The sequence below is a fragment of the Bufo bufo genome, chromosome 1 (assembly GCF_905171765.1).
Source record: "Bufo bufo chromosome 1, aBufBuf1.1, whole genome shotgun sequence".
Taxonomy (NCBI): Eukaryota; Metazoa; Chordata; class Amphibia; order Anura; family Bufonidae; genus Bufo; species Bufo bufo.
Window position 1 is genome coordinate 55,963,889 of NC_053389.1, and position 18,105 is coordinate 55,981,993.

The window sequence follows — 18,105 nt, forward strand, 5'->3', positions numbered from 1 at the left end:
GAACCTGGGAACTACACTATGCTCTGTGCAGCTTCTTTACTAGATGGACAGGACCTGTAATGATGATAATGTCATCACAGGCAGATGTTTCTCTCTAACCTGGGAACTACAGTACACCATTCTTTGTGCAGTTCCTTTACTGGATGCACAGGGCCTGTGCTAACACCATCACAGGTCCTTTAGCTTTCTCCACTGATAATAGGCTTTGAGATCTCTTGAACTGATATAAATCAAGAACACTGACCTCAATGATGTTATTTTGACCAATGTTTATGAGATTTCACAGCTTCCAAGAATCTTTGTACCCAGTTCCTCTACAATCACAGCGTATAAGTAACAATCTTCTTGTGACGGAATCATGTAACCCACATATTCATCAACTGCTATTGGAAATAATTTTCAATAGCAGAGGATCTGGTCAGAATCTGCAACAGCAAAATTCACACCAGATTATTTGCTGCAGATTTAAAATTCTGTTTTGCAAAGGGTGAAATTCATAGCAGATATCCTCAACATAAGTTGACATGCTACGGATTTAAAATCCAGACCACATCTCAAGCGTGGACATCACTATGGGCAGTCTCTGCAGAATGCGGGTGAGATTTTATATTTTTTTTAAAAAAATCTCATCCATTTTCCGGCTATGGTCATTGCACGCAATTCCGCCGTGGAAAATCAACAGCATTTACAGTATGATACGTGTGGCCATAGTAATGTTTAAAGGGAGTCTGTCATCAAAGTTTCACCTTTTTAATCCTTCCCATAGCTTTCTAGCAGCCTTACAGTTAATAAAAACGTTACCTTTATGAGCAATCCTGGACTTATAAAACCGGCAAAAATCATCTTAGTAGCATATGCAAATGAGGGCTCGCAAGTGCCATGGGGCAGCATTACCCTCGTAGGTGCCCAGATAGCTCAGCCTTATCGTCGCTTCCCCCCGCCCATCCTTTCCCTCTGCCCGCCCATCTACTTACTTCTTGTTTCGCCGAGATCCCGCGCCTGCGCACTCAGTCCGTCGGCCGGCGCATGCTCACTGCCCATTCTTTGTACGGCATCACAGTAATTAATGCGCATGCGCAGATGGACCGCCTCCTTTGTGGTGTTTTCGCGCCGTTAGCCGGCGCATGCGCATTAATTACTGTGATGCCGTACAAGGAATGGGCATCGCAGTGCGCATGCGCCGGCCGACTGAGTGCGCAGGCGCGGGATCTCGGCGAAACAAGAAGTAAGTAGATGGGCGGTCAGAGGGAAAGGATGGGCGGGGGGAAGCGACGATAAGGCTGAGCTAGCTGGGCACCTACGAGGGTAACGCCGCCCCTGGGCACTTGCGAGCCCTCATTTGCATATGCTACTAAGATGTTTTTTGACGGTTTTATAAGTCCAGGATTGCTCATAAAGGTAACGTTTTTATTAACTGTAAGGCTGCTAGAAAGCTATGGGAAGGGTTAGAAAGGTGAAACTTTGATTACAGACTCCCTTTAAAACCTGTAAACCTAAAGTGAATGAATTTGGAGGTTCTTCGCCCAATATCTAAACAATCTGAGTGATTCAGGTTTTTCCTTTCTCTGCCATATTTTGTCCCAATTTACATTACAGGCAGTGGTAATTGCAAACAGGAAGCATTTAGGCTATGCTCTCATCTCGTTTACAGCCTACATTAGAGGTAGACATCGGAAGAATCTCCCGGTGTATACTTAGACAGAAGGCTGTGAGATATTCCACTGTATATGCATACAGTGACATGTGACCTTACTCATGTCCTTATACTCACAGGCAATGGCAAAAACTGCTTTTATGAAAATAGAGTTGCGATTCTTTTTGAAAATCTGAAAAAAGACGCCGCTGTGTGCACAGGGTTGTGTTTTTCCCATTGAAGTCAATAATAGCAAGCTGTTGTTGGCGTTTTGATTGCGGATTCTGCCGCAGAAAATGGTGACTGAATCCGAGCATACTTTCACAGTTTTCATGTATTTCTTTTTTCTCTTTTCTTACTTTTTTTGTCTGAGGAAACACGCTCATCCACACGATAATATGTGTATAACATGTTTTAGTGCAATAAGAAATATTCACATACCATATTTATACAGAAACAGATGTTTACATGGAATGAACAATCTGTAGGAAATTTTTTATAATTTATAAGCATTAACAAGATACATAACTGGAAAAATACAAAAGTAAGGAATTATCTGAAAATATGGTATATTAAGTGAGCAATGTTGTGCACTAGGCCCTCTCATCCGAGTACGTATCTCTCTATCTTTTTTATAACATGCTTCACCAGAGCAATCACCTTCTCTTCTTTATTTGGGGAAAAAGAATTATTGGGAATACCAGGTGGAGTATGGAAATTGGGATATTGTGTCCTTTCTTTATCTACTCCACAAGCTTTCAGTTGTGACACCTCCTTGTGGATGCTTTGAAGGTCGCTACAGTAAGTGGACACCTTTTTTGCTAAAAGGACTATAGTGTAATCTCTGTCTAGTTTTCCTACCTTAATGTACTGTGCTGCAAATAAAGCTTTTTCTACAGCCTGGTGTACTTTGTAAAACACCCATTCAGTGTGGCCATGACCAACATCATGTTCTGCAGCTTTCAGATCACATATTGCTTGCTTCAACCATCTGTCTGCTTCTTCGGGTTTTGGATGTGTGGGTGTGCTATGGTATCCCCAAAAATCATAATTACATCTGTTTCTTCTGGAAAAGTATTGACGGCTATGTTTATGGTTGGATGCTTGACTATCCCACTCTGCCCAAAAGTTTGAAAAACTGCCAGTATTCCGAGAACGGTTAGTTGATGATGGTGAAGATGATGAGGCACGATTGCTCAGTCTTTTGCCACATTCCATTTCTTTAAGTCTGAGTTGAATGTATTTGCAAACTTCTGTGTAAAGTTCCACTTGGTCAAGGTTTTTGTCTGGATGGTATTTCAGATATAGTCGTCTTATGGCCTGCCTGCGTTCAGTTTCAGGCAATCCCCATATTTTGTTCAAATAAAGATCAATCTCTTTTTTGATGTGTTCAATGGAAACTTGACGGTCTGAGGGCATTTTTTTGAGAGGCTGCGGGTTCTCAAGCAAAATAAGAGACTGTGTGCTTTGGCTTTCAGATCTCTTGAACTGATATAAATCAAGACCACTGACCTCAATGGTGTTATTTTGACCAATGTTTATGAGATACATTTCAATTTCACAGCTTCCGAGAATCTTTGTACCCAGTTCCTCTACAATCACAGCGTATAAGTAACAATCTTCTTGCGACGGAATCATGTAACCCACATATTCATCAACTTTGAATGTATTCACAATGCTCATATCTAAACAATCATGCCATTCACTAGAAATTTTATCACCCGGATTTGGTAAAGAAAAGGTACAATGAGTTCTAAAATTATTCCAGAGTTCATTCTTTTTGAGCACTTCAGTGATTTCTTCGGGATCATAGCAGGAAAGCATTTGAGTAACAACCTGTAATGACTGATATGTTAATACATTTTCTATCAGATTGTTAATTTCATTTGCAAGAACTTGTACCACTTGAATCATCTCATAGTGCCGCATTGAGTCTCTATGTTGGAAATACATTTGACAGCCGCTTTCCTTGTGTTTTGTTGCAAACACAGTTTTTTTACATTGCGTACCATCCAAGGGTTTACCTTCGTATGTTAATACAGTTTGCAACTTGGAGCAACATATTATTTTCAACATCCCAAAGATAAGGTTCCAGTTCTTGGTAGACTCTTCCTCCTTAATTTTTCCTTTGTTCTGATTTTGAAGAAGACAGACCAAACCATTTTGAAATATAGAAGAACAAATGAGATTTTCAAACTTTAATTTTATTGGGCATTGATCACCATACGAACAAAGGTCTTCTACATCAAAATTGAGAGACTCGGTTGTTATGTCAGAAAGCATTTTAGGGCGAAGCTTCTTTGGCAAAAATTTCATAAGATTCTCTTGTTGATGAAAGTCATATGGCAAAGTCATATGTGGAGTGAAAACAAACTTAAATAAAGAATTCAATTTTTTAGCTACAGTGGGAGATCTGCAATTATTTAAGACCAGACTAGAGGACTCGTAGAGTTTACCATCCTCAGCTAAAAGATGTAGAGAATTGATTTGTGGATTCTCTTTATTATCTTTTAGCAAACTGAAAAGTTGTTTTGTAGCTTCTAAGACAGTTATTTTTAGATTACCATGCAAACCCGTCTTATCCAATGTCTCTGCATAAATTGTAGAAAGTATATTGGCAAAATGGAGTACAGAAGACTCAGCCTCCACACCAACTTTTTGAAAGAGATTGCTATAACATGCAAGAAATGGAGGCAGCTTATATAAGTATGGCCTATAATGGTTTTCCTCGTGAAGATTGAAGACTACTTGTCTTGGTAACGCAATATCCTTTTCATCATTTACCAAAATGAATTGAACATCCTTTAAAGGAGTAATGTCAATCGTCTCACCTTTTTGTTGAAGGAAGTCATATATTTGCTTCAGAACTTCACTTCTGGTTCCCTGCAAGTCTTTGCTATCACATGGAGCTTTGCAAATATTTTTAATGTTGTCAAAGACCTTTTCAATAGGTGGTTCATGCAGCGCTCCACATTCTTTAAGGAATTCATTCATCTTTTTGCCGTTTAGGTTTGAGTTGGTAAGTAATGGCATAGATGTCCAAATCAATGAATCATAACCTTTTCCCTTTAGTAATGAACCATTAAGTGCAACTGTAGCAACATGATCAGTGAATGATGGATGCAGTGCTTTTAAATTCTTGCTAATTTTCAAAGGAGTGATGAAAGCAATGTTCCTGACTTCAGCAGCAAATGTATGGCTAATTTTATCTAAATGCATGGACAGCAAATACTTATACAATGCTTCAGACTTATTATGAAGTGAGCCCAAAGAGTCCAAAGAGCCTTTTGCAGTTCTCTCAATGTTAGTTGCAAATTTAATAAAATCTTTTTCTGTAAGTGAGCATTTCATTCCAAGACTTAGTAGAAGTGCATGTAATCTGCTCTTATTTCCCTTTTCAAACATTTTCCAGAAATCATTGGGGATAAAGTGTTCCTGAAGGTCTAGCACAGAAAACAGATCTACTTCATCATCATAGAAGTAGGATGCATTTTGAAGCACTCCATATTTGTCTCTAATCAGCTTTACAAACTTAAGTGATTCGATAATCTGTTCCTTCCTACTTTGGAAATCATTGCTAGATTGCAGATATAAAACCATACGTAAAATGTGCAGTAACTGATTTTCATTGAGGGATGCAAGATCCATAAGAAGATGATTAGCAAGTAATTCTAGCCCGTTAATCAATGGAATGTTCATATGTTTACTAACCATCTTGTTCCAATGAGTATTTTTAAGGTAAATTGTTGAAGGATGAAGGGCAGAAAGCTGAAAAGGTTTAAGGTCAAATGTTGTCTCTAGCAGGTAAATCTTTTTGAATGCAGCCAAATTATGTCTTTTGCCTTCAATGGTTTCAAACAAGGGTAGAGACTTGAGTTTATTTAGGAGAATGCCCTTGTTTTGTTCAGATGGCAATTTATTTAAGATATAATACAGAAGCTTATCACATTCTGAATCTGTTAATGTCCACTGAAGGTCTCTTCTAGAACTTAGTTGTTCAAGTACCAGTTCAAGATTTTCTGTATTCAACATGTAGGGCTTAAGATACGAAAAAAGAGACTCATGAAATACAAGCAAATCTAATTCAGGAAATCCAAGTTTCAAAAGGCATTCAGTCATATCATTGAAGCTTGGAAAGCAGATGTTTTTGAGATCAGCAAGAGGAAGAATCATTTTGTTAGATTGTTTACTAGATGCCATTTTAAACCGCACCGGTACAATTGCCCATTGATCAAAGATAGCAAGAATTTCATCAAACTTTTTCTTATTTTCCTGATCAGACTTCTGCCTCAAAACTTCACATCTAAAGAAAGACCATAGATCTTTTAGCCACTCAGCTACATCATTTGAAAGTGGAAGATGCGGTGCTTTTGATTTTGGAGAAATTTCATATGCTGGACCCAGGTGATTTTTCACTAAAGTGAAAGAACTCTTTATATCTAAACGTCTCACAAAACCACAGGTCTCCAAAAGGCAAGTATCCCAGTATTTTATAAAGCTACTGCTTGCATCAGGAAAAAGCTTTGAGAATGTTGGAGAAAATTTTGGTTTATCTCGATCAAAGTAATGAAGCATGCCATCCACAGTAACTAACAGAGGAACTCCTTGCAGATCAATTTTTTTTGAGACACGCTCTTTTAAGCAATATGTTAATAGAGAGTTACAGTTTTCCTCATTTCTGAATACAGAAGTACCAACAGGTGCAGGTAGAGAATTTCCATTAGTAAGTAAAGTGATTTCCCTCAAGAAATGGCACAGAGATTGTGGGTTTAATTCAAGGACATCTACACCAGCTTCTTTAAAAGCTTTACACATGAGGCTTCCATAAGAAAGCTGCATGTTGAGGTTGTGAAGTACAAGTTCAATATTCTTGTTTTCCTCTGGAATTAAAAAGAATGGCTCCTCAGTGATGCAGGATTTTCCAATGTTTGACCACTTGACAACTACGCTTTTTATCTCCTCAAATTTCTTTTTTGTATGGCATTTTTTGTAAATGGGAATTACTAGCAGTTTCTGTTCATAGACAGTCAAATAGACTCTTGTAACTACAGTTTGCCACTCCGGTGGCACATGTTCAGTATTAATAGGGAAAAATGATAGGAAGTCATCCAAGAATATCTTACAAGAGTCAAAACTGTGAAAATGTAGTGATTTTCCTCTATACTTTGTTAATTCTTCACGTAGACACTCGAGAAGGTAGCAATACAGTGGTGCTATAATATTTGAGAGGAGAAACATATTCCATGCAGTCTTTGGGCTATCACCATCCTCCTTGCAGATGTTTCTACGTGCTGCATCCACAATAAAATTAGCATTTATGTGTACCGGGAGACCAGTTTCTAGAGGAAGAGGCAAAGTACAGAAAGCCCTACCTTTTATTGAGTTATTAAGGCAGGCAGCTATGGATCCATTTGGTATACGGTTTTGCTTTAAATTGGCTGAAATTTCCTCTAATGTATTGAAACCATTCAGGTCTTCAATTCCCAGTTGACGAACGATAAGCCAGTGAGTTGTAGTGCTTGAGCTGCTGCGTTTTATTTCAGCAGTTGAGGAAATCCTGAACATTGAGCTCTCAGATAAGGAACCCTCATTCTTAACATAGTTGCTTAGTCTTTGCTGAAACAAACATATTTTCTTTGCATTCGTCTCATCAATTTTAGTTTCAACAGAAAATACTTCCTTAAAAGTTCCAGTGATTGACATTTCAGAGAAAGTGATTTTTCTAATATGATTTAAAAACAAAATCATGTCGGCATCTTTATCAAGTCCTTCACACATATCTCTGATGTCTTGAAGTGAGGAAGTCTGGTCACTTATTTCTGACTTTGACACAGTACTTGCTGTTCTCAGTGGTAATCGGAAAATTGTTCCTTCTTGTAGATTGAACATGGATGGTAAAAAGGTTTTATACACATCCTGAAATGTCTCCTTGAACTCATTATTAACTGTAAACATCCCACCTGGACTGGTATCATCAGAACAATCCAAAAACAGAAGGTTAGGATCAAAGACACACATAAAGGTATCAGCACTTACGAAAGAAGGGCAATCCGTTATGTGATATACAGAATTAAAGCCAAGTCCAAACTTTCCAGTTTTGTCTAAATCCTTCTCCTTGCCACCAATACCCAGATGTTGAATTCCATCAATATCCTTTGATTCAAACTTTTTGTTGTTGTATACACAAAGAGCTGGACCTTGTAGCGGATGCCACTCATGTCCAAACACTCTTTTTGTTTCATGCTTTCTGCAATCCAGCACAAAATGAACTTCAGTAGCCTCAGCATCATCTGCATTCTGAAGCAACTCTTTAAGTATATCTTTTTTTAAAGAATATTCCCTCAAAATATTTTTGATACGCGTAGTGATTTTTTCCTTCGCACCAAACTGGGAAGCCCATTTGGAAAGATTTGAAACTTTTAATTTTTGAAGCGTATGATGGATTCTTGTTTGGATTCTCAACTTTGACACCACAGCTCGAGGAATTTGTTCATGGCAGAAGTTTAGATCCTTGTCATAGGGAAGCCAGGGAGTGTCATTGTAAAAGATTTTATCCACACGGCGTAATATACACTTCATATCTGGCACAAAAGCTTGACTTGTGTCAAACGAATTACTTACATTTTCATCTGGTATTTTGTCAAGGCTATGATTGATCAAATCTATTGCCAAAATAAGTTTGCGCTGTGAAAGTGGGGTTCCTTGGTGTTCAACAGCCATCTTTTCCAAGATGGAAAAATAATGGAAAACTGAAAATTCTCTACTAATCTCAACAGTATCCCAAAGATTTTCATAACTTTCATAATGCTTTGGTAGTTTATATAAATAAGGGGAGGCATCAAAATGATTTTCCTTTGCGACCACATTCACGGGAACAAATTCATTATCTATGTAGACAAAAGGAAAAGCCGAGGCTTGTTGCTTTATCAGGTCAGCATGGTGTGGTTCCTTTTGCAGGAGTCTATTTAAATAACTGTAACACTCTTTTGCAATGGAAAAAGACTGATCCCTGCTCAGCAAATTCGTACCGTCGTAAGCCTCCTGTAGTTGAGATATGACAATCTGGAAAGATGGTTGACGATCAATGCCAAGAAAAGACATCAAATTCTGAGGCAATTTAAGGTTTTCCAAATGTTTTTGGCTTAGGATTGGGCAAGTCATGCAGACAAGGGCCTTGTGTTTGTAATGATAAATGTCTTTCGCCTTCATTAAAGTTAGATCTTTTAGCTCAGTGGCATTGCTTTGTGGAGGCACTGCAGGAAGGAAGACGATGTCTTTGAAGTCTCTGTTATCAATTGAACCATGTTCTTTCAGTAGATCATTTAACAGATCCAGTATGCAAACTATTTGTTTTAATGCTTTATTACGATCGTATCCCCAGATGTGTTGTATTTTACCCGCTCTTACCATCAGTTCTTTCAGAGGTAGTTTGTCCTTAAGTAAACCCAGAGTGTGTAGGGACTCTAGTCTCTCTTGGTTAAGGAATTCTTCCCCATCAGGAAAACATCCCTCATCAGGGTCATACAGTACAGACACTTTCCCTTTCGGGTGCACCAAGTTTGTTATGAATTGTAGGTTGCCATGAAATGATGGGATGCAAGGTTTTGATAACAATAAACCGTTCAGTTCTTCATTTTTCATATCAATGGCATATACTATTAAGGCATTTCGGTCTTCTATATCTAAACTGTCCAGGTTTTCAAATACTATCTGCCTGTAGAATCTTTCACAGTTGTAGAAGTTTTTCTGTATCTCCCTGGAGCCGTTACTCACATTGAAGCCATGTTTTACCCAATCTGGGAGGTCAACTGCCAAATATGGCTTTTTTAGATGCATGGAAAATACTTTTTTGGCAAGTAGTTGAGTGGTTTCATCCCTGAACATTTCTAGGTCTAGAAAGCATGCATGTTTTATGGTGCAATATTCTTGTCCACTGTTAAATAGAGGAGGTAAAGAGCCCTCTAATCCAAAGGCCACTGCACAATAAAAGCTTTTAATCATTCCTGCAAAATGCGTGTTCACTTTTGCAATGTCAGGCCAAAATGTGTGATAGTCGTAGTCCTCTACATCTCCATTTTGATTCAACATTTGTAGTTGCAGTAATGCAGTTATGAGAGCAACTAGAACAGCATCACAGAGTAAGTGATTATTCCATTCACCTTTCACGGTCGTTTCCCATAAGGTTTTTCTATTTGACATGACAGAAAAGGTTCCATTTATATGAAAAGGTAGGCCTGTAGAAACTGGAAGCGGAAGGAAACAGAACACCATCCCTTTAAAACCTTGCAAATCAGAGGTCCATTTTCCAGTACTAAGATTTTTCTTCAGAGGAAGGGCAACGCCAGCAACTGGAAGACAAAATAAGTTTTCCTTTTGCATGAAATTCTTGATGGATTTGCTTATGCCAAGGCCGGACTGCATAATGTAGAATTCTATATCAGTTTTATTATTTTTCTGTGCAGAAATTTTGACTATGCTTGTGCAGTTAATATCCAAGGCATCCATATGCAAACATAACTGTTCAGATGCGTTTAGCTGCTCCTGTTGTAAGAATTCAGTTTGAGAAACATGAATGTTTTGGACAGTTTCTTTTTGAAGATGTATTTTTTCAGTCTGAAATCCAGGGCTTTGAACATTGGAGAGATAACTTAAAGTTACTTCTTTGACATTTCTTAAGAAAATTAAAAGAGTTTCTGAAGAGTTCTCAAAATCTGTCATGAACAAGTTTATCTGCCCTTCACCAAATGTTTGACGACAAATCTCTGTCTCTCTAGCTTCTTCTTCTGTTCGGAACGGTAGACGAATAAGAGTTCCATCAAAGTAAAAGGGCTGTGCAAGTTTACAACCAAACACATTGGAGTACGGCTTGAATTGGTCAGCAAATATATGGAGCAGTTCAGAATTAATCTGGAGATCCAATTTCATGCCTGGATTTGTCTTCTTGATGTGCTTCTGCAAGTGGTTTGCATTTGGGTCAAATATGAGCACTTTTGATCCACTCATTATGGAGGGCACATCTGTGATATGGTACACAGTGTTAAACCCCAAGCCAAATTTGCCAATTTTCTGCACCTGGGTTTCTTTAGTGGCTGCTCCAATGCGTACAATATTAATAAAATCTGCATCTGTAAATTTACTGTTGTTGTATGACCAAAGGGCTGGACCATGACAACTAGCCATTCCAGGATCTATAAGTGTTTTCCGTATTTCAGAGTTTTGTCTCATATCTACTAAAAAATGGCAGGCTGTTGCATTTGCGTCATCTGCATTCTGTATCATTTCTTTAAAGAGTTCCACATGTTCACTATATTCTCGAAGAATATTTTTTATTCTTAGAGTCACTGGTTCGGATTGTCCCCATGCATCAAAAAACTCTGGCTTTAACACCTTGGTGCTCAGTAACTGAATATTTAGGTATTTAGCTGTGGCCATGGAAATTTCTTCATGTACAATATAATAGTCCATGTAATTACTGGTACTAGAAGTATTGGATAGATAATGTTTCTCCATGTCATAGTACAATGTTTTAGAGAGTGGTTTCAGGCTAAAACACCTCTTGTCAGACTGCACTGGTATAGGAAGCTCATCTGTTCCACCTACAGAATTAACCTTCATCCAGTCAAAGATAGAAATTACAAGCTTCAGGTCTTTGGTAGATCCAGAATCGGAACGTTCATTGTCTATGTGATCTTTTAATGTATACAATATTTGAATGACTTCATTGTGTGGTAATGTAGTTTTTACTCCGCATCTAGTAAAGAGAGATTTGTAAGGTATAAAGTCAGGTGTCACCTTATTCACCCAGGAGGTAAGGTCCAAGCCTTCTGGGTAACATAAGACAGTCTCGTGTGGGGAAGAGAAACCATTACCATTCCAAATCACAACATCTTTGAGAAGATCACTATGAAATTTATGAATATGATCTTGTATATACTTGTAAATGTCATGTAGTTTCCTATAAAAGGAGTACTGGTCCATGGACTTGTAGTTGAGGCTGAGTGCTTTAAGATTTTCAACAACTTTTTCAGGAGGTGGGAGATCATTTAAGCCAAGAATTTGATTTGCTTTTTCAGTGAAACGGTTGGTTAGAGGCATCGAAAATTCAACTATATTACAGTACTCATTGCTTCTCATATTTTTTGGCTCACTTAATGTGGTTGCACCTTTAGAGGTAAGAGGTACCCAACAAAGGCTACAAAGTGTCTTCAAGTTGTGAGAGCTAAACTTTGTTAAAACTGTAGTGTTGTTGCAAACCTTAATAAGAGCGTCAGCTTTTTTTATGACAGCAGGAACCTTCCCAGCTTGACTCAATTGCTGAGCAATTTGTAAAACGTCCTCTGGTGTAATTTTATGTATGGAGTCTAGCAATCCTAACATTCGTAGTGACATCAGTATTGAATCTTCATGATAATTCACTGGAGGGAATTTATCTGACTCAAACAAAACTCTCAAGGTGTCAATTTTAGGATCATAAAGAACTGATGGTGGTTGCAGATGACCATTGCAAGGTATAAATTGAAGGTTTCTGCACATGGCTTTCAGTTGGTCATTCTGAGTGAACAGGGCATATCCGTTTCTCAATATCCAGAACATTATTTTTTTTTGTTTATCTGGATGATTAACGTAGGAGCCATTTTGAATTGCTTTCACCATCAGCAAAGCAACATCTACTGCATTTAGTAATCGAATGTTCATCAACTGTAGAAGTCTCTTGTCTGATTCATCTCTACATTTTATCACACTATTTGGGAACACCAAAGTGTCAGGTACAGCTGGGACAGTGCTGCAGTCCAATGCAATTAAGCACCCGCCAACCGCCACCATGGAATGAGAGGATGCAATAGTTTTGACGCTGCAAAAGATTGGTAACTTCAATAAAGTATCCAGTTCGGATGGGGTGAAGCGGTAAGCTTGAGACAAGAAGTCACAAAACATCTTTACATCTTTGTTTGGAGCACTCCTGAAGACTGTCAAAATGTGGTTAAGGTTCAAGTTGGAAAGCACTTGTAGAATATTACTTGGTGTTGGAGTCAATATGAACAGGTGCAGGTTTTTGTGGCACATCCAAGCATTCTTGTCTCGAATTATAATGCAACCAGCTTTCTCCAGTATTACAGTTAAGCCCTCGGCAATGCTGTGGCCATCACTTTCTTGAAAAAGAATGGTTTTCCTTTTCAGCCTCGCTAGTAGAATGCTGCTTGAATTGTCTTTGATTAGCGTTAATGGAACAATTGGCTGATACTCAAAGAAATCTAGAATGTCATCGTATTGCTGGAGGAAGGTCCACACTGTAGCAAGCCATTGCACTGGTGGGTTATCCGAATCTGCTGGATACCAATGAACTTTGTCAGTACAATTATGCCATTTCTGTGGAAGGGCTTCTTGTAATGTCTTGCATATGATTTCTTTAGTCAAGCACACAAGATTCTTATATGTTCCTGGAAAAGAGTAAAAAAAAAAGGCTATCATTTAAATGTACAAATAAAAAAGATGTTTAGCCTCTACCTAGTATTGCTATTTACACAAGAAAGGGCAAGTACATCTGTGAATAGGCAGACAGTATTAAAGAGGTTGCCCCATGACAACAACTTATCCCCTATCCATGGGATGTGTCCAACTTCAATCGGTAGAGGTCCAATCGCTAGAAAGGGGGCCTGTATTCCCCTGTTTAAATGGAGTGTCAGGCACGCATACAAGTTGCCACTCTATTCAACTCTATGGGACTGCCAAAGACAGCTGAGCGCTTGCTCTTGGCCATCTCTGGCAGCCCCATAGAGTTGAATAGCGTCAGACACACATGCCTGTCTGCTGCTCCATTGAAATGGGGGACACAGGCCCCATTCTATCCTGTGGAGTGGATAGGGAAAAAATTGTTGTCATGGGTCAAGAAAAAGTTACATCTTTATCATTACACCCCATTCAGTACTGTGATCAAAACTCCCTTCTTCGGTTTGTTGTGAACCCTGCAATGTTATAGGGCAGAAGGAGCTAAGCAGATTGATATATAGCTTTGTAGGAAAAAATTCAGTAAAACATGCAATTTATACATTTAAATCTCTCCTCTTTCTGACTTCCATTGTACACAGCGAAATGGTATCTGATAGAATTGACTGTGTAAGTGTGTATACAGAGATAGCTGTCAGTCACTGATAGCTGTACACAGGGGGGGTGTTATCAGTCATTAATACTCAGACAATGCTAAGTGTTTATACAGAGATAGCTGTCAATCACTGGTAGCTTTACACAGGGAGAGGTTATCAGTGATTGATAGCATTCTCTGTATAAGTGTGTATACAGAGATAGCCGTCCATCACTGATAGTGTTCTGTGTGTCTCTGTGTAAGTGTGTATACAGAGATAGCTGTCAGTCACTGATATCATTCTATGTGTAAGTGTGTATACAGAGATAGCTGTCCATTACCGATAGTGTTCTGTGTGTCTGTGTAAGTGTGTATACAGAGATAGCTGTCCATTACTGATAGTGTTCTGTGTGTCTGTAAGTGTGTATACAGAGATAGCTGTCAGTCACTGATATCTGTACACATGGGAGGTGTTATCAGTGACTGATAGCTATCTCTGTATACACACTTACACAGAGAATGCTGTCAGTCACTGATAGCTGTACACAGGGGAGGTGTTATCAGTGATCGATAGCATTCTATATATCACACTGTTAGCTATACAGAGTGGTCTTAAGTTCAGAAAACAACAGATTTAAAGTGTAACTGCCGTTTCATTTTTTATTCCCTAATGGTATAGTACACCCTGCTGTATAAGTGCTTTAAAACTTGATCATTTTCAGTTTTACCTGCTAATAACTCCCACAAATGCATGCTACTTTCCTATTCAGCAGCTCTCATCTCACAGCCTTGCCATGTGCAGTCCGTCTTCTCAGTATTATACCAAGAGACTGACGAGCTCTGGGAGGAGAAGATCAGCCCTGACAGCCTGGAGCTGGGCTGAGGCAGAAAGTGGAGGGGGGAGGGCTGCTTTAGATGGTGATATCTTCTCAATGGTAGCAGCTAGAAATATGCAACTGGTCTTGTTTGAAAGCTGACAGTCCAGGCTTTCATACATGACCAGAATGACAGCTCTAGTCCAAGCAACAGATAAATCACTGTTAGAAATAGAGTTGGGAATAATCCTGTGTAAAATCTGATTTTACTTTCACTTTCAGCTTCATTCACAGCATCTCGATTTCGATCATTAATATCTTACCCTGTACTGAACAGATTTATGTCATTCTGGTATTGTCTGAAAGCTTGGAATGTCAGCTTTCGGACAATACAAAGCTGGTACCAAACCAGAGATATAAGCAGCTAAAGTAGCTCCCATCCCCTCCCTGTCAGTCTGGAAGAGAATGAAGCACAGCTGGCTATTAACCACCTCCGGACCGCCTAACGCAGATTCGCGTTCCGGAGGTGGCAGCGCTGCGCACAGTCACGCATATCCGCGTCATCTCGCGAGACGCGAGATTTCGCTCCAAGCCGGCCCGCGCATGCGCATCGCGGGCCGGCAAAAGTTAAAGAACAAGTTCGTCACCAGCCTGCCAGCAACGATCATTGGCTGGCAGGCTGGCGATTTTTAAAAAATCCAATCACAAGCCATATAACAGATCATATTAGTAAATATGATCTGTTATATGGCTTCTCTGCTCCTCTGCTGGTCCTTTTCGTCGGTTGGATCCAGCAGAGAAGCAGACATCACTGTGAGTACACCAAACACTTCACTGTAGCCCCTGATCACCCCCCTGCACCCCAATTAACCCTTTGATCACCCCTGTCAATCACCAGTGAAAGGAAAAAAAGTGATCAGTGTAAACTGTCACTTTTTTTTTTCCACTGGTATTGGCTGTTAGGTTTTAGGGATAGTTTAGGCCCCTTGGTTAGGTAGTTAGCGTCAGTTAGCGCCCACCCCACCGCACCGCAGTCCCTTTTATTCGCTGTTTAGCGTATCGCTAATCAGCATTTGTACTTTTATAGTATCTGTAAGTGATCAAAACTGATCACGGTCAGATCTATAATTGTATTAGTGTCACCTTAGTTCACCCTCCACCCAAAACGCAGTGTTTGCCCGATCAGGCCTGATCGGTCGCCCACACGTGCGTTCACCCACGCCCGCCCCACCGCAGTGACAAAAAATATATATTTTTTTGATCACTGCACATTCATTTTACACGCACTGCGGCGATAAAAAAAATCAGTTTTGATATTTTTTATCAACCGCAGCGGCCTCCGGTACTTCGCTAGCCTCCCCTTTGTAAGACAGGTTTGCTTTTTTTCTTGGGTAGTCTCAGGGAATAGCCCTAAATTTAGTAGTCCAAAATGTCAAACAGGGGGTATTCTTCTGAAGAGGCCTACAGGATTCTGACCCAGTCGGATGAGGAGTGGGAACCCTCATCTGACGAATCTAGCGGGTCAGAATATGAACCTGTAGAAAGCAGTGGCTCTCTGACCCAAAGTTCGGACGAGGAGGTGGAGGTCCCTGATAGCACCAGGCGTACCAGGCCCCGTGTCGCTAGACCACAGGTTACGCAGGATCCGCTTCAAGAGCAGCAGAGTGGGGCTGTCGCTGCCGGATCACGTGGTGAGGCATACACCAGCAGCGCAGCCCTCCCTGGACCTAGTACCAGCACTGCCGTACAACATGGTGACGTGGCGAGCACCAGAAGGGCAGTTGAAGCTGGTACGGTGGCACGTGCACTAGTTACCCCGTCGCAGCCACCGCACAGACAGGCCCGTAGACCCCCTAGAGTCCCTGAGGTGCTGGCAAACCCTGATTGGCAGTCACCAACTTCAGCCGCACCTGTAGTTCCCCCTTTCACCGCCCAGTCTGGAGTTCGGGTTGAGACGGCTCAAATCGGTTCGGCCCTGGGATTTTTTGAGCTGTTCTTGACTGCGGAGCTCTTGGACTTAGTCGTGGCAGAGACCAACCAGTATGCCACACAATTTATATCCGCCAACCCGGGAAGCTTTTATGCCCAGCCTTTCCGGTGGAAACCAGTCCAAGTTTCCGAAATTAAAAATTTTTTGGGCCTTCTCCTCAACATGGGCCTGACAAAAAAGCATGAATTGCGGTCATATTGGTCAACGCACCCAATTCATCACATGCCCATGTTCTCTGCTGCTATGTCCAGGGCACGATTTGAGGCCATCCTCCGTTTCCTGCATTTTAGCGACAACACCACCTCCCGTCCCAGAGGCCACCCAGCTTTTGACCGGCTCCACAAAATTCGGCCCCTCATAGACCATTTCAACCAGAAATTTGCAGATTTGTATACCCCCGAGCAAAACATCTGCGTAGACGAGTCCCTAATACATTTTACCGGGCGCCTTGGCTTCAAACAGTACATCCCAAGCAAGCGTGCCCGGTATGGGGTCAAATTGTATAAGCTCTGTGAAAGGGCCACAGGCTATACCCACAAATTTTGTGTCTATGAGGGAAAAGATCAGACCCTGGAGCCGGTCGGTTGCCCTGACTACCTGGGGAGCAGTGGGAAGACAGTCTGGGACTTGGTGTCACCCTTATTCGGCAAGGGGTACCATCTTTATGTGGACAATTTTTACACAAGTGTGGCCCTCTTTAGGCATTTGTTTCTAGAACGGATTTGCGCCTGTGGCACCGCGCGAACTAGTCGCGTGGGCTTCCCCCAACGGCTTGTAACCACCCGTCTTGCAAGGGGGGAGAGGGCTGCCTTGTGTAACGAAGAACTGCTCGCGGTGAAATGGAGAGACAAGCGTGACGTTTACATGCTCTCCTCCATTCACGCAGACACGACAATCCAAATTGAGCGAGCAACCCGTGTCATTGAAAAGCCCCTCTGTGTCCACGACTATAATGCGCTCATGGGAGGGGTGGACTTCAATGACCAGATGTTGTCTCCGTATTTAGTTTCCCGCAGAACCAGACGCTGGTATAAGAAGGTGTCTGTATATTTAATTCAATTGGCGCTGTACAATAGTTTTGTTCTCTACAGTAAGGCTGGGAGAACACGATCTTTCCTCAAATTCCAGGAAGAGATCATCGAGAACCTCCTTTACCCAGGAGGTTCCGTGGCCCCATCCCCCAGTGTAGTTAGCCGTCTACACGAGCGACATTTCCCCAGTGTCGTTCCTGGTACCTCAACCCAACCGTCACCCCGAAAAAGATGTCGTGTCTGTAGCAGGAGTGGAATAAGGCGTGACACCCGCTATTTCTGTCCTGACTGTGCTGACCACCCTGCCCTATGCTATGGAGAGTGTTTCCGGAAGTACCACACACAGGTACACCTAGCATAGGGATTGCATCTCACAGGACAGGCACACAGGGCTATTAGGGCCCTTTTACTCTCAGCTGCTGCAAACCTCTCCTTTCACCTGGGATAAAGTGCATAACGTACTTCGCCACATCTTTGGGCGATTTGCGCTTTGCACATTGTCCCATGGGGAAGGAGAGGTTTGTTCTATAAAGGTAAAAAAAACTAAACAAAAAAAA

General features: G+C 40.8%; 1 protein-coding gene across 2 annotated transcripts in view; it reads right to left on the reverse strand.

Annotated features, from left to right (window-relative positions):
* Positions 1 to 255: 255 nt before the first annotated feature.
* The window catches only part of LOC120995338 (sacsin-like), a 53,968-nt gene continuing 36,118 nt past the window's right edge, over positions 256 to 18,105 (reverse strand). The window contains exons 8-9 of one of the 2 annotated variants that reach the window (XM_040424479.1): positions 3,272 to 13,071; positions 256 to 360 (exon numbers count right to left, since the gene is read on the reverse strand). In XM_040424479.1, coding sequence (XP_040280413.1) covers positions 271 to 360; positions 3,272 to 13,071 — 9,890 coding nt within the window. In that variant the 3' untranslated portion in view covers positions 256 to 270. Of the gene's footprint in view, positions 361 to 2,030; positions 13,072 to 18,105 lie in introns of those variants that run through there. The other variant, XM_040424469.1, reaches the window with a different exon arrangement.